Source organism: Lagopus leucura, unplaced genomic scaffold, assembly GCF_019238085.1.
Source record: "Lagopus leucura isolate 7727_CA_CO unplaced genomic scaffold, USGS_WTPT01 Super-Scaffold_806, whole genome shotgun sequence".
Taxonomy (NCBI): Eukaryota; Metazoa; Chordata; class Aves; order Galliformes; family Phasianidae; genus Lagopus; species Lagopus leucura.
Window position 1 is genome coordinate 7821395 of NW_024962260.1, and position 16605 is coordinate 7837999.

The window sequence follows — 16605 nt, forward strand, 5'->3', positions numbered from 1 at the left end:
CCCCCCCCCCGCACCCCCCACCCCCACCTCCCCGCGCCCGGCCTTCTCATCTTTTATTTTTCCTTTTTTTTTTTTTTTTTAAATATATATTTTTATTATTTTATTTTTGCTTTGCCTCCTCTTCGGAAATGGATGGGAAAATCCGGCAGAGCCGGAGGTCGAGGTCGCAGCGGGACCGCGTGCGGCGGCGGGAGGCGGCGGCCCGCGACCCCCGCAACCAGAGCCCCTCGTCGGGCTCCGAGAAGGAGCCGAGCCCCGGCAAGGAGAACGGCGCCCAGAACTGCACGGCCCCGCGCGGCCCCCCGCCCGCCGCCCGCACCGCGCGGCCCCCGCGCCGCCGCCGCCGCGAGTCCAGCTCCCAGGAAGAGGACCTGATCGATGGCTTTGCCATAGCCAGCTTCAACACGCTGGAAGCGCTGGAGGTAAGAGCCGAAAGGGCGGTGTGGGGGGGAGGGGGAGGTGGGAAGGAGCGTTTCTTCCCTTCATCTGTAGGAGGGGGTGGGAGGAAAAAAAATAATAAAATTTTGGGGGGGGAAAAAAAAAAAAAAAGCATTGTGCTTTCAGAATGCTGAATGTTGTCAGTGCCCGTTTATGTGTGTTAATCCCCATGTTTGCTGGGGGGGGCAGCTTGCTGCAGGCGGTGCCCCCTGCTTGCCCTCTCTCAGGATAGGAGGGCTGCGGCGGTGCTGGGGTGGTCCCATGGCGCGGGCCCCCCCCGGCTCTCAGAGTTTGTGTTTGCCCCGTGCCAAAATGTGACTTGATCCCGAGATGGTTAGCAAATGGCCAGCGTTTGACATTTTGTGGAAAAGAGATGTTTAAATGGATAATAATCCCTCGGCTGTAATTCCCATTTTTGAAGTAATTGAACAAATTCTTCATCTCTTGTTGACTGTACATATTTTTCTGGTGTTAATAGGCTGGCAAAAAATATTGCTTGTCTAACTTATTACAAACAATATTTGCTGAGCAAATACTGCCTGCCTTGTCTGGGCTGAGTCGAGCAGAGCAGGAAATCCAATGTTTTCAGAGGGGCATTGACAAACTACAGCTTTGGCTTTTGGTTTTTGCTCTGTTTGTGTGCAACCATTGGGGTGCTTGGGGAGCCCTGGGATGTGGATCTCAAGAGCACCCCGTGTCTCCGTCTGCTCTCTCTGACACACATGAGGGAGAGCTTGGGGTGCTGCAGGTGTCCTGTTGCTGTGTGTTGATGAAGGGTGTTGCACGGACTGCTGGACGATCCCAACGTTGCAGTGGGAGCTGTGCTGCTTCACTTCAGGATCCCATCTGTGTGTCACCTCTGTGCTGTCCTGCATGGGAAACCTCAGCCCCAGTGTTGGGGGCAGATCCTGGGGGGCCCGCACTCCCTTCGCCCCAGTGCTGAGTGGAGCTGAGCGGTCCCTGAGCAGCACCAGGTGTGTGTGCTGTGCTGGTGGTTGGCCTTCACGTTGTCACTCGTGGGGTGTTGTCCTGGCAGGAAGGCCAGTATTTTGTCTAACATAGCTGATAACAAACTGGGGATCTGCTTGTGTGCCTAAAACATGCCACAAAACTGTATTATTGTTATTTTTTTTTCATGGGTGTGCTCTTAGCCAAATCCCCAACAGCAGAGAGGTCCAATTAGAGCCCCCAGCCTCCACCGAGCTGTCAGTGCAGAAAGTAACGTTCATCTTGCAGAAATTTTCCCCCACAATGAGCACATTATCAGGAAATAGAATTCAGATGAGAGCAGTGTGGTCCCTGTAGAGCTGGAGGGAAAACTCGGTGCTTTTTCAATGGCATGCGCCCTGTTATTGCATCGACGGGGCTGGAACCTCGATAAGGGGCTGGGAGGTGACCTTAAACTTTGTTCACCCCTGTGGACAGCTGTCTGTGGGAGCACTGTGTTGTTTTGTCCTTCAGTAAAATGATATACAGATCTTTTTGAGCGGTCCTCTCTGAAATGTTATACGCTAGCAGCTGAAATAAATGGATTCCTATTATTCCCTTGCATGCAGGGGTGCGTGCATGCTCCAGCGCCTCAGGGTAGCGGGTTCCTCTGGAGGAGTGTTTCCTGCAGGTATGGGGCCAGGAGATGCTCCCAGCGCTCTGATGTCCGTGTCTGATTCATAAATGGCAGTGACACACAAAAAAGAGGAAACCGCTCAGTGTGGTGTGGATTTCAACTTGTCCATGGGTGCTGCCCAGCAGAGCAGCAGGTGAAGGGGGTTGTTGAGGCACGACTGCTGGTCGGCAGCGTGTGCCCGTGTGGTTGGCTGGTGCTGCGGGGTCACTTTGTGCTGTGGCACTGGTGCTGTGGTGTGCTTGGCTGCAACAGGTGGTTTTCTTCTGGTTTGGAGGAGATCAGCCTTTCAGTCTGTGTTCATATACATGTTTTTTGTTGGAGTACTTAAAATCCGCTCTGATGAGATTTTGAAAATAAGTGAGAATTGAAACCCTCCGTGTCGGTGGAGAGGGAGAAAGGATATAAGTGAGTGCATGGATCGAGGGCCATACTGGAGTACCAAAGTCTGCTTTGTTTGATTTCTAATCCTAAACAGAACCTTTGTTGTGTCTGTGATAGCGTGTTGCGGTCCCTCTTTGCGTTCTTCCTCTAGGTGTGTTTGTCACTAGATGGTGAGGTGACCTGTGCTGGCACGGCTTTGGGTTTCCCCCTGGAAATTAAATCTGAGTGCTTAGGCAGAATTTTATGACAGAAGTGTTGGGAAGACGTAAGGGTTTTTTTGTTTGTTTTTATCTCAAAATGCTGTGAATTCCCCTTGCCCACTTCAGAAAATCCTCAGCAGTGGTGTTCCTGTAAGCACAGGGTGCTCTGTGGCTCCTGCGCACTGACCTGGTGATGGGGGCAGTTAGGATGAGTGCTTTGTGAAGCCTCTTGTAGCTCTTTGGTGTGAATTCCAGGCATTTGGGGTATCTCATTTCACCGGTGTGGCAGTTTTCATCTGAAAATATGGCATCTTGCTTCTGTGATACCCACCTGTGGTTCGACCTACATCTCCCTGGCTTTATCCCCATCAGGTAAAGGCAGATTTGACATGTATTTATTTATTTGAAGGAAAAACAAGCAGAGTCCATGGACAGAGCCTAGGAAGAGGAGGCTTCTCTTTTCACTTCCTTCCCCTGAACCTTCTGTGATAAATGTGACTCCCTTTCAGGCTGTGCCCCACTGGTACATGTGCATGGTGCTCATCTCCCTTGGGCACGGTGCTGGGGCTAAAAGCCAGGACATTGGGTTTGCCCAGTGCTGGTCATCACAGCGAGCTGCAGCCCAGGAGATGGATGGGGGATTTTTGGGCACCTCCCGAAATGAATGGGACGGAGGGGAGCGAGTATGGCTTGTTATGTTCAGATGAAGCTGCTCATTATTCGTGGAGGTGATTGGTGAATCAGAGTGAGAGAAGTGAAATGAGTGAGTGGTGGCTGAGGGCTCTCTGATCATCGCTGTTCCTTTCAAGTACAAAAAACAGCCCTAAAAGGGAACTTCATCAGCATGTTAATGAATGCGATCTTGGAGAGCAATTGTTCTCCCAAAGTAGTCATAAAGATGAGGGGTTGTGTTTTCCTTTTGGCTTTTGTTTATCAATTTTACAAATTCCAGCAAGGCTTTGGAACACTGTGTGGAAATTTTAACTTTCTGGGTGTGTGTGTGTGTGTAAGAGCTGTGCGTATTTCTTGTTTTAAAGGAATGTTTAACCTATTTATAGCATCTCCTGGAGGACCCACGTGCAGGCAGGCATTGGACAGCAGCAGGTCCCTGACTGGAGCAGACAGATATTGACCCTGTGCCCACCGTGGGGTGCTGGTTCCCTCTGGCTCCTGACTCCAGGGGCTGAGCACGGCGACTCCCCCCCAGTGACTGCTCTGCTGTTGGTGTCACAGGGTTCAGGGAGCCCACACGGTGCCAGCAGGTTCTAGACAGCGTCCTTGGGTTCTTCAGCTGCTGTTCTGATAAGGCTGCTCTTGTGTGTGCTGGTGCTCTGATCTCCCACTGATAAGAAAAGCAGTGCATGTAACTGCAGCTTCCTGCTCCAGCGGTCTGTGCTGGCTCTGCTGGCCTGGCTGTGCAGCTTCTGGTTCATTGGATCTCCCTGTATTTCACAGTGTAGCTTTTCCATGGCTAATCTGAAGTTTGAAACAAGCTCCTAGGCTTAAGCGTTTATTTTCCTTCTACTTAATTGCCAATTGCTCTCATCGCTGTTGGTTTTCAGTCTGAAGCAGGTACTCGGTGTGTTTTTGTCGCTATCAAGGTGCGAGAGGTTGAGATGATCTTTGAGGTCCCTTCTGACTCAACCCATTCTATGGTTCTAAAACAGGATGGCTCTGGGATGCCAGGGTGCCTGCTTAGCCCTGAGCAGAGATATCTGGGTGCCTGCACCGTGCTGTGAGGTGATGCGGTGCTGGGCGGGGGTCTGGCTCTCGTTGGAGTGCTTTGCCCCACTAGTGAGCCTTGCTGGGTACGGTAGCGTGCAGGTTGGGTCAGCTGGTGGCATTGTCACCTGGTGTGGGGTCACTTGCACAGGAGCTGTAAGCTCAGCCCTGCCAAGGCCAGTGCCTGCTCGCCCAGCTCTCCAGCATGCCATCAGCAGCAGCAGTGCCATTGAGCATAGCTGCAGTGTCATGGGGAGGAAGTGGTGTGCTCAGCCCAGGACGGGCTGTGGGATGCTCAGGCCTTTCAAAGCTCAGCCTTTCTTCAGTGGGCTGAAAGCTGGGGTGAAAGGTGGGATGGAGCTTGCTGCAGTGTCTCATCATCCTTAATAATAATAACATGTAAAAAAACAGGGTATTATATATTACACGGGCAGGATTTTTGGATAAAAGGGCCCTAGTGTAGCTAGTGTTCCACTTAATCCAAATAGTAGGTGGTACTGGACCCAAGTTAGTGTTGTGTGTAGCAGTGTGCTTGGCTGCTTGTCTAATGGAAAGCGAGATCTTCTTTGTCCTCCCAGTATGTCAAGGACGTGCACTTTTTATGTTTTGCCTCAATTATTTCGCAGAATGGGGCTGAGTATTACAGTGTTTCTTTCTGGGAAAATAACAGTGCAAGGGAGCTGGGAGGGATGGGGCGAGCTGGGCGCTGCGCTGTTTCTCTCAGATTCCTGCTTGCTTGGCTGATGGATCGCTCTACTGTAGCTCTTTAAAAATGCACCAAGTGATGGAGATGCAGTGCCTGGGCTGCAGAGCCACACTCACACAGCGGTACCCACGGTGCTCGCACTGCTTCCTGCGACTGTGAGCTTTGGGGTGGTGGTTTCATTCTGATATCCTCCTGCTCTCTTGTTTCCTGGTTGTGCAGAGCTGAGCTGTCTGGCACTGCAGGCTGCTTCCCTTCACCTGCACGGATCCTAACTGAGTGAAGGTCTGCAGGTCACTCTGTGCCTGCAGCACTGCAGGAAGCTCTGGAAGCAAACAGCATCTCAAAGCAGCCCGTCCTGCCCCATGCAGTAATTTTTTTTTTCTTTTAAAATAAAGTTTTGAAATACAGTGTGGAGGACTTGCACCTCAGTATCAGTTGTATGTGAACATCCTGCTGTAAGTGAGAACAATTTCCAATTCACTGCACTTTAATGCCTCCAGTTTATCACCGTAAAGGTATAAAAGAGTTTTATGTAGGTGAAGTGGCTCTTGCCATTTAAATATCTTCTGGCTTTGCTGTGTTCCAGCACCATGGGAGCTTTGCTCCAGTCATGTTGCTTGCAAGCTCTGAATGCAATTTTACGAGCTCTGTTCCCTCTCTTTGAAAACCGGCCTCCTCCAAAGCTAATGAAATTTTAAGAATGCTGTTGAGATGCTGAAAGGAGAGCCAATCTTTGTGTTATTGACCTGATAGGTGTGAAACAGAGGAGAGGGGTGAGCCCTTTGGAGCCACCAGGGATGGGGAGCGCCCTGCCATGAGGACAGCCTGCCTCAGTCTGTAACTTTACTGTTCTGGATCTAAAGTTCAGACATATCAGGTGAAAGCTGGCATTGAGGCAGCTCTGTGTATAGCACTTGGTGCTCCAGGATGAACAGAGAGCATTTCCTTTGTAGCACTGTCTTGCTTCGAGCCAAAAAGAGACTAAACTTGAACAAAAGTTGCATCTGCAAGGTCAGTGGTTGGCATGGATAAGGGGATTGAAGGGATCAAAATGATTTCCCTGCGCTGCTGGCTGCAAAACATGGGCTTATGGCACCGTTCCTCTTTCTCCTTTGTGCTCAGAGCAAAGCTTTTTTAATCTTGTGCTGCCTATGTATAGCTGTGCCACATGGATGTGGCAGTTGGAAGTGAAATGCTCTATTGCAGGGGCTCTTGGGCTCTGTCACTGGGCCTGGGGAACTGCTGACGGAGCAGGATGGTGTTGGTGCTTTCTTCTGGGTGTGCTATGAGGAGTGCATGTTTGTGAATGTCTCTGTGCTGCACTTTTGCCTATCATCTAAATGCAGTACTTGTGGTGTTTGCTGTTGAGTATCACTGTATAATTTTCGCTTACAACAGATGTTCGTTCTAGGTCTGTAGCAACACCTGTAGTTGTTCAGTGTTTTCTTTCTTGTTTCACACTTCGATGTAGATTGATTTGCTCTGAAGCCAGTTCCCTGGTCTGGGCTCTGCTTGGTGAGGATGTGCTTGGGCTGGAGGAAGCATACAGCACAGCTTGGGTTTGAGGCTTCTGGCTGGAACACTGCTGGACAGCCAGGTCACATCCTGACCCCCTCCTGTTGGACAGTGGGACTGTAGTTTGCTCACTGGTAACTCTTCTATCTACTGAAGAGCTAAAAAAAAAAAAAGAAGAATTTTAGGGCAAGCAGTGTCTTGTTGGACCTTACAGTGTTGCCAAGTGCATCAGCTAATAAATATACTGTTGCTGTTGATGTTTTTGTGCTCATAAATGTCTTGTGTGCTGCTGTCTGAGGACGTGCAGCCGCTTTATTCCCTCCAGCCCAGTACATGCTGCACATAGGGGGAGCAGGAATCAGGGTTCTGTGCAGCTAGGAGATGTTTATGGAATCAGCCAAACTTATATAAAATGATTATGGTGTTTTGACAGCTTGTTAATAACTTGCAACCAATGGAAGAAATGGAATTGCAGCATTCTTGGTCTTTGGAACCTTGGCATTTCTTTCAGATTGTAAAATTAAAGAAAAAAATATGAAAGCCATTAAAATAGTTGGATGTAGTGCCTGGGAAAAATGATGGGCCACTTAATTGAAAAAATGCTTCTTTCCAGTTGGAGTTCATTGCAGTTTATTTCTATCTGGCTGCCTGGGTCCGTTGTGGAGAGGGAAGAGACCCCAAAACCCATCTGAGACTGGTGGCTGTCGCTCAGTTCTTCGTCTCGTCTGAATGGAGTGGAAGGAAATTTGAGCAAGCATTAGACAGGGAGAAGTCTTGTCACCTGTAATGACTAAAATCCCCTGAAGTGTTGCCAGCATGTACTTTAGGAATCATATAATTATATGATTATTGTAAGAGACATAAAAGACCTCATGGCAAAAACCTTAGACAGGGGGAGGGAGGGAATCCATATGCAAATGAAGATACACAGAATTTGCTGTCTTTTTTTTTTCCTGGTTATTTTTCAGTGTAAAGCTCGGTAATTGCTTTTATGGGGATTACTTAATAAAACTGGGGCATGGAAAGGAGGGAGATGTTGTTTATGCTGTGTCACAGGACTGGCTTGCATTCCTATGGAGTCAGAGTATAAATGAATGTTAAAAGTAAAACTACAGAGTGGGTTTTCTGCTAACAGAAAATAGCTATTTGTTGTAACGTTATCCTACAATAAAAGTGTTCTGTGGTCTGGCGGTTAGCAGAGGGGACCGGAAGGCGAGATAATGGGGTTTTCTTTCTGACTCGACCACGGGCTTCCTGTTGGAGTTTGGGCAGGTCCTGCCCCTGAGGTGCTCAGAGCCATGGCTGTGCTGTCCCCTGCCCTGGGCAGCCCTTGGCTCACCTTCAGCCCTTGGTGCGTGGAGACTCAGCGCTAGATTTTCCCGAGCTTCAGTTACCCCTGAAGCACAGGTCTGGAGTTGAAGAGCCGAAGCTCTCCCAGCCTTCAGCTTTTCCTTACCGGTGCCCTGGATTTATAGACTTGCTTCTCACAGAAGCACTCGCTCATGTGGTTACAAGGGAACTCTCCTGATGCAGAACAGACCCATATCTTAAGAGAGGTTTTCTTGCAAGATAGGCAAAAATCTCCTTCCTTTTTTTCTTAGAAGCACCAAAGCATTTGGTGCATTAAAAAGGGGAAAAAAAATCATGCTGCTATTAATGTTGCATTATTGAATATTTTGCAAGATTCTCTACAGGAAAAAGAATAGCATTTGCTCTGGGAATCCAGTCTGAAGCTAAATAGCACCAAGTTGTGATGTAAGCTTGCTAATGTGATTTTTAGCTGAAAATGACAATGGTTTTCCAACCAGATGGATTCTATAACGTGCCTGCTATCAGCTCGTCCATCACACTGCACAGATGTCTGTACATTCATTATAATGGGTGTGTGGTAATGCTGCTGATTACATCGAACGTGCTGATAAACCCACTCCAGCCTGATTACCATTGCCCTGGTGGGTGCTGACCCTGAGGGCACAAGCAGGGCCCTGAGGTCCTTGTCACTGGGTCTGTTTGTGGGGAAGGTGATCTTTTCAGCAGCTGCTGGAGATGAGGTTTTCTAAAGCCTTATGTTAGCACCAGACCTTCAGTTCTAAGAAACGAGCCTGTGTTTTGGCAGGTATAGAATGTGCCATTTCCAAAGGAGAGGTTGTGATCTGGTGCAACAAGGGCCTATGTGTAAAGTAAGTTCCCAGATCATGAGCTCAGATTAAACATCTATGGGTAGTTTGTTTTCATAAATGCTTCCCAGGAATTATTTCTGAAGTTGCAGGGGGAGGGAAGGCAGCTGTTTTCAGAGAATACATCTTAGGGTTCTTAGCCTCACCCACGCAGTGCCCAGAGGAGCGCAGCGATGGTGCTGGCGTGGCTGAGCATGGATTCCCACCTGGGAGGGGGGGCTGAGGGCTGGCACCTCTGTGCGCAGGGCTGCAGGTGCTGGGCTCCATGCTGCAGCCCTCCGGCTGCCTCCCCTGTGCTGTGGGCTCTAAGGGCTTCCTTGGAGTTGTTTGTTTTGAGCACTGTGTTGCTCTGGTGTCGGGGCTAGTGAGTGAGCAGCTTCTCCTGGAACGCATCTTGCAAGCAAATGTACCTTTCCAGCATTGTCTTTTTTTTTTATTTGCACTTTGATTTTTATGTAATTCTGATTTTCTGCTCGTTACAGCAAGTGAATTTTCACTGTTTCAGTGCACTTGCCTGGGAGAAAAGGAACAAGTGCTGAGATGGAGGAATAGATTTTTGTCTCAAGCGATACATGAATTCTTTTTGTTCTTTTACATCTCCCTCCCTCTGTGCGTGTGTATGTTAAAATTCCCGTTCCCTGTTTATAAATGTTTAGCAGCTGAAGTCACTGGTGTTTTTCAAAGTAGTACCTTTGCGAGGTTGAGAACATAAGCAAAATGTGATTCTTCACTCGGTCTCAGCTGAATACTGTAGGAATAATGAGTCTGTGCCTACAGCACAAACCGAGACACAAAAAGCATGCCAATAAGAATACAAGCCTGGGGGAAGAGATAGTGTGGTGTGTTTTAGCAGCTGTACTGGAGCATCTCTGCCTGTATTTTGGGGCTGGGAAGGGTCAGCTGTGGTGTGAGGCTGCTCTGCTGATGGCAGCCTGGCTGGCACTGCCCCTGGGCTGGGCATGCAGCTGGCTGTGTCTTCCTGGTGATGGAGGCATGTTGAAAAGAGCCAGTGCAGCTGTCTTGCAACATGTTCGTGAGCTGGTGAAGGGAAGAGAAATGGTCGGACATCTTCCTGATCAGCGAATTGACATCTTATAGCTCATGCTTCCCAGGTGGCTGCCAGCTAGCAACAGCTGTATCTTCTGGGGGATACAGGTACTTTCCAGGCCAGTTTGGGTTACAGCTGAATTGTAAGTTAAAGTGCACTGATGTACAGATATATATATATTTTTTTAGACTATCTAGTTCCTCTGATAATGTGTTGTCAAGTTTTAAAGCTGAATGAACTTCAAATATCATCTGTGTTTAACAGCGTTTAATCTTTGTTTTCTGTTTTATTTAGCCTGAATAAAGACAGTGTTGTATTTCCTTTAGATCATGGCCACGGAAATGGTTTGTCTCTCATTAATTAAGGAATGAGATGGAGTGCCTGGTTACTTAGTGCTGCTCCTCTTAACATTGAATGTTCATCCTTTGCCCCCACTTTTTGATGTAGATTTTTCTCTAAAATGTTATAAAAATGTGTTTCTAAAAGACCTAATTAGGGTTGATATTTCTGTATCTGGGTTTGTAATGCAGCTTTTATAACAGGACACCAGGGCGTCAGCACTAAATACAAAGAAAATTGAACCTATACCCAAAGTGATGCATGTGATTTTGAATAAAAACAAACACCTTACAGGTTCAGGCTGTTACCTGTTGGTGCAGCGCTTATCCCGGGTTCACTGTGCCCTTTGGAGCGAAGGGGAAAATGGCATCTGACTAATGCTGAAGTAATTAGTCACTTTGCTTTATGGTTTGAGAAAAATCTGCCTAGGCAAACATGTCCCAGCTGGGCAGATAGCTGTGTGGCTGATTCTGTTTTAGGGCCGATAAAGCATTGTTCACACCTGCTTGGAACGTAATAGGGGAATAAATGGGAAACCCGAGCTCCTCAGTGCTGTGCGTTGTGCAGACAGGCCGTGCTCCAGTACAGGGATTTATTTCATGCACGGTGGCCTAGACATGAAACAAATGTGCAGAAAAAGGAATTATGTAAAATTGAAAGTGACAATTATGCAAACATTCCGGCTGAGGAAGAAGTAAATTCTTCTCATTTTCCATGTGCTCGACTTCAGCGCTAACGAGCAGCCTGTTGGGGTTTTCACGTCTGCGTCTGTATCTGTCATCTCTCTCATCTCGGCTGCTTCTCATTTCGTGTTTTCTTTTTTGTTGTTGCTTTGACCTTATTTTCCCTTTTGTTCCATGGCTCTGTCCCCGTGCTGTTGGCAGGTAGCCTTGTGCAGAGCTGCCCTGTTGGGTGTCCGTGCTGCCTGGGAATTCCCACCGCGCAGTGGCAGGGAGGCACAGCAGTGGCTGTGATCTGACATTGCTGTCTGCCTTTGCTGCAGGGGACGGTCCTCCCCTGCCTGGTCCTGTTGCCTCCTGTGTGCCAGCACCAGTATTTAGGCTGGCACAGGGGGAGAGGATGAAAGAAATTACTCTGCTGTTCTGGCTTGAGCCTCTGCAGTGGGGCTGTGGCCAGGTTCACCCCACGGTTTGGGTCACCTGGGTGGTGACACGGACAGGGCTGGGCAGTGTAGAATGGTGACGATGCTGCGCTGGTGCTTTCTGTGCTGCTCTCAGTTCAGCCTGTGGAGTTGGGTTGAGGTGGCCAGATGTGGGTTGGGATGGGACATTCCGATGGGAGCGGGTTACTAGGAAGAAAGAAAGTTCAGAGCAATTCAATTGCTCTGAAAGCCTGGTTTCCTTCCACCTTGCTTTTAGTGATTAATTTCAATATGGTGGGGAGGAGTCTCTTGTTTGTGCTTTGCCAGGTGCTTCAAGTGAAAGAGGTCTCTAACCCTGTTGATGGCAGAAGGTTAAAACTAGTTCAGTCTGTGCATGGCTTTTACAGCTCAGTTTACACAAGAATTCTTTCTCTTCAGCCTTCTTTTCTTCTCCTTTCTTTCTTCCTCAACTTGTTTCTGGTGCTTGTGCTGTATGAAGAAGTGCATTCTGAATATTAAATCCAGAGAGTGGGGGAAGAAGCAGCTCTCCTCATCAGTGTCACTTTTCCTTGCTGTAATCCCACAGAGGGATTGAAGAAAGTGTTGGGAGGATAAGATCAGTGTTTGAGCCCAGCCAAAAGATGACTCTGCTGCAGAAAATGGTTTTAATGGAGGCTGGTTGTGTGGGGAGGGTGAGAAAATTGCACAGGAATTGTGCAAATTTCTAAATAAAAAGCATTTAATTGTATTAACAGAAAGGGAGGAACCCTCTTGTGTGCACATCAGAAACTTCAGTGAGCACATGTAACCTATGTGGCACAGTAGTCATTGACCTTGTCAAATCATGGCACTGGAGGTCATGTGTGGCATAGTGAGTTGCCACAGGGGATTAGCACATGTGGGCAGAGGGGTTTTAAATCAGAGCACACATGCCAAATCTCATCTTCAGCGGCGCATACAGATTCATCAGGAGGCCCAAGGAAAGGAGATCAGAAGGCACCTGGCATGGGAGAGAGCTGCTGGGCCGGGCTGCAGCCCACGTGCAGGGGATGGCTGGCCTGGGCCCCAGCTCACTGGTGGGACGTGCTTGGAGCTTGGGTGCAGGGAGCTGTGAGCTGTCCTTGGCAGTCTCAGGTTTTGGTGGTGTGGGCTCACCGCTGCCTTTTTGCCTCTGTTAAGGAGAGCAGCAAGAATGTGAAACTAGCGGGTTGAATACAAATGGTCTAGATATAAATGAAGATACAGATGGGAATGCCCGAAGCATAGGGAAGCAATTCACTGCTAGCAACTGATCCGTTTTCTCTGTGCCTAGAAAGGAAAACATTGAAGGCTTGAACTTTGCTGCGTTGTTGAAGTGTTTAATAGAAAGCTTGTTGGCATGGCATCCTTGAAGCCTCAGCAGCCGAGTGTGAGGCTCTGTACAGCCCTGCTCTGCGGTGCCCTGGGCGGGTAGGCAGGCCCACAGCACGGCTTTCTGTTTATTAGCTGACAGGCAATAGCTTACGGCTCAATCAGGAATGCAAGTGCTGCCTGTGTGCTTAAAGCAGATTCTGTGCAGGATGGGAAATCGTGTTCTCTGTTATAGCTGCATGTGTAATGTGTAATCAGAGCTGCCAAGACCGTGCTTTGGTGTTAGACCTGTGACCCCCTGCCCCAAGCAGAGTTACCCTGATAGCAGAGCATGGCTGTGTGATGGCTCATTGCTGTTCATGCAGGTAAGCCTGATGCCATAAGGGAGCTGAGTTAGATTTCTTTCTGTTCTACAGAACCAATGAATAGAGTTGTCTGTTTCTATTAAAGACACAGATTATGTTGTGTGAATTGTTTCTCTTCATATTATTCTTCTATTCTTCTAAAAGTCTGCCTCAGTTGATTTAATTTCACATCTCACAAAGAAAGTATTAAAAATTGAGTCCTTCTAGCAGTGAAATGCCTGGAGCTGAGTTAAAGCTGAAGCTGGCTAGTCTTTGTGCTTGCTAGTAGGGGAATCATTTGTCCTCTGTCTCTGTTGTCTCACAGTGAGGAAAGATAAGTAATGCTTTGCTCCCACCTCAGTCATAAGGACCTGGAATGAAACTGGTCGGAGCAATGAGAACGCTGGATCAGAGTTCCTGGAGAGCTGTGGTTCTACAGAATGTTTGTGCCAAACTTCTGGTAGACAAGAAAACATTGAAGTTCTGCAGAGTTATGATTTTTAGAAGTCAGTGTTTGTAAGAAAATCATTGGCAATGTGATGCTGAGAGTCGGGTGAGAAAGATGCTCTGTTTAAGGGGTAGCTGTGTTTCCAAGGGGAGGTGGTGGCACAAACAGCAGTAGGAAGACCAGAGCTGGGCTTCTCAGAGCTGATGGCTTTCTGCACTTTTCAGAGGATCTGTCATTTTGGACCAAGATGTGTTTGAAACCACTGGGAAAATGGGCTGATGTTCTGTAGTACTGTTAGGGTGCAGGCAGAGTGGCTGTGCTCGTGCTCTGTGGCTGTGGGGCTCTGAGCAGAGCCTGGCTGCTTCTGCTTCGTTAGGGCATTCGCTGCTCCAGATCGCATCCCAAATATTAGGCTGGACTTGGGGAATTAAGTGGCGCAATTATGAAGCGGAGGGAAAAACACTTATGTGGTGGCTGTGATAGATTAGTCATTTTGTACCTCCAAATAGCCAATTATTCCTCTGACTGGCTTTTATCTGACCAATTTGCATGTGCAGTCATGGTAACTGGTTTGCAGATTAGGCACAGCGTTTCGTGTAGATCTGATGTCGAGTTTCGGTCTGGTCTGCTTGGGAGCAGGAAGCGAAATAAATGGAGGAGAGATTCATCATTAAAGATTACGATGAGCTGCTTGGTATTTTTCACTCTCAAAGCCTTTTCACTCTTGCAGGGGACAAGATGGCTCACTTTATTGTAGTCTTTTCTCCTCCTTTTTGTAAATGTGTGACAGAGCTGTGTAAAGTGGTCCCAGCTCTGTGGAGCCCGCAACACAGATTCCATTTGTATCGCAGTTGTCTGCTGCATAGCTGGAGAAAATGCTGTTCAAGGGCTGGGAACTCGTCAGTGCGTTTCATAAGAGATAGGAAGGGAAAAAGAGCTGGAGGAAAGAAGGAAAAATAAACTGAAGCAGCGTGGAGTGACCGAGGGTGAAGCCCTGCCTCCTTGAAGTCGTGTCATAACTCTGCCTTCGCTGGCGCTGAGTTTCCCTGTCCTGCCTGATTTTGATCTTGGCTACATGGGTGTGCTGCAAATTAACAAGATGGTTATTTGATTTAATACCGTACACCTAGAGAGCTAAGTGAAATCTTAATTTGAACAATATTAATAATTCAGATAGCTGTATTTTGCTATTAGGTTAAATATAAGCTCTGTTTCTGTCTGGGATTTGTGTCAATTTAGCATGCTGTGGACTTTGCAGAATCTCTGATGTGAACACGCTTTGAAGTGGAGAAATGGTCTAAAATATTTTCCAACAGCCAGCTAGCTTTTTAAAGCTCCATTTGCTTCAAATCAGCAAGCCTTTTTAAAAACAAACAAATAAAAAGCAGTTTGCAAGTGCAAGAATAACAAGATACTCTTTAAAAAACCCATTTTTTTCATATGGGCTCCAGCTACTCAGCTGTAGTTACCTCGGTCTCCAGTGCTGCCAAAGACAAATTAAGCTAATAAAACAGTATCTTGCAACATTGTAGCAAATAAATTATTTAATGTGTATGCAAGTAGTTTGCTATGCCAAATTTAAACTCTTTAAGCCTTTGCTCTTTGGATGAGAAGAAGAGGCTGTTAGAAACGTAACCCCATTAAGGATCTGCAAAACAATGCCTCGTCCAGCCTGCAGCAGCCTTCTGGAGTGTTCAGGGAATACAGATGATAAGTTGAGATGCACTTCTAAGGAAATCATATCTTTATTTTCCTATAAGTGGCAACATGATCATAGACTGATAATAAAGTCGTGCGTTAGAAGGCAGGTTCTGAGGAGGCTGCTGTATCCACCTGTCTGCATGGCGTGACCAACCTTGGCAGGGAGCTGAAGGCGTTCCTTGGTTTGCATCATATTCTGGCTGTAATAGTGCATGTGCATGCATGTACCTGCCTCAGCATATGCATTTCTTCTCTGCCATGGACAGAAAACAACTGGACCTGTCTTAGATTATTATGATTATTTTTTTGCAAACTCCTGTTTGTTCCTTCGCCTGTTCTTTTGGGACTGGCCCCTGGTCACACCATATGGTTTTCAAACAGAGCACCTGTGCAGGCTCCCAGTTTTGTGTAAAACATACTGTAAGAACAATTGCAGGTGCACAAGCACCTCACTTTAAGTTATCCGAGCTGTTTTAACTTGGGAGGCTTTTTACGTTTCAAATGCTGGAATCAGCATGTGAGGAGTTTTAATAAAACTGGCTGTCAAGCTTCATTTCAACAGATTTTTCTTCCGCTATCTGCTGAGGAGCCCCTCCAAAGCAGTTTCAGCGCAGCTTGGGGTACTGGAAAAATCAGAGTTGAAAATGGGGCAGGTCACGCTTTTTCCACCCTCCTCCCCTCCTTCTCTAGATAAGTTACGTAATCTCTGTTCCTCTGTTTCTTCTGTAAAACAAGGATAACTTATCTCACGGCACTTCTACTGCTGAGTAGTTGTAAGCCCTGCATGCAGGATCTTTTTTGATAGGAAGTACATTAAGATTAAAGTACATGGTGTTTTGTTCTGAAGAGTTTGAGGATGAAATTTATAGGCAACCGTAAGCTGTGTGTTTGTTTATGATAAAATTGGGAGATGAAGTATAAAGGAACAGACACTGGTACTGGCCGTGTAACTTGCAGCTTTACATTACAAACAGGCTCTTGTTTGTGGCGATAAAGGCAAGAAATCCAGTGTATTCTGCTAGCTGCAAATAGCTACAAGGGGTAGAGCTTTTCACTCCTTCAGAATGAGCTTTTTCTCCTTCTCAAATCAATCTCTCAGCTGTTCCTTTTCAGAGGGTCTTCTCTCCACCTGTTTAGTAACTGAATTTTTGTTGCTGTAAGAGTAAACAAGCATCTTTTGCTGCTAAACATCAGTGCTGTCATCGTTCTCTCCTCCCCCACTTTCTTTTACATTCTCAGGATTTAGTTACCAAAATTCCTTCCTCCTTGCTCTCCCCAGTCCTTTAGCTGAATCAGTATGACGGCTCAGACAGCAGGCAATAGGTTGCTCATGATTATTGCTTTCCCTGCTAACCCTTTCTTTCTTCTGCTTGGTTCTGTAAAATGCTGTTGAATTCCTCCAACCTACCTGGCTTGGGCACTGCTGCAGCATTGGGAATCCCCGCAGTGTGAGAGCTGTGCCCAGAGCAGATTCCTATCAGTGTGTGCTGCCCTTGGGATTTCTGCATCT

At 47.3% G+C, this 16605-nt stretch overlaps 1 protein-coding gene across 15 annotated transcripts in view; it reads left to right on the top strand.

The window, feature by feature from the left end:
- The first annotated feature begins 46 nt into the window (after window positions 1-46).
- FBRSL1 (fibrosin like 1) overlaps window positions 47-16605 on the top strand; it is a 416097-nt gene continuing 399538 nt past the window's right edge. For 9 of the 15 annotated variants that reach the window (XM_042865413.1, XM_042865420.1, XM_042865407.1 and 6 more), the window contains exon 1: window positions 48-422. In XM_042865413.1, the coding sequence (XP_042721347.1) occupies window positions 129-422 (294 nt within the window). In that variant the 5' untranslated portion in view covers window positions 48-128. Of the gene's footprint in view, window positions 423-16605 lie in introns of all 15 variants that reach the window. The other 6 variants (XM_042865409.1, XM_042865418.1, XM_042865423.1 and 3 more) reach the window with 2 other exon arrangements.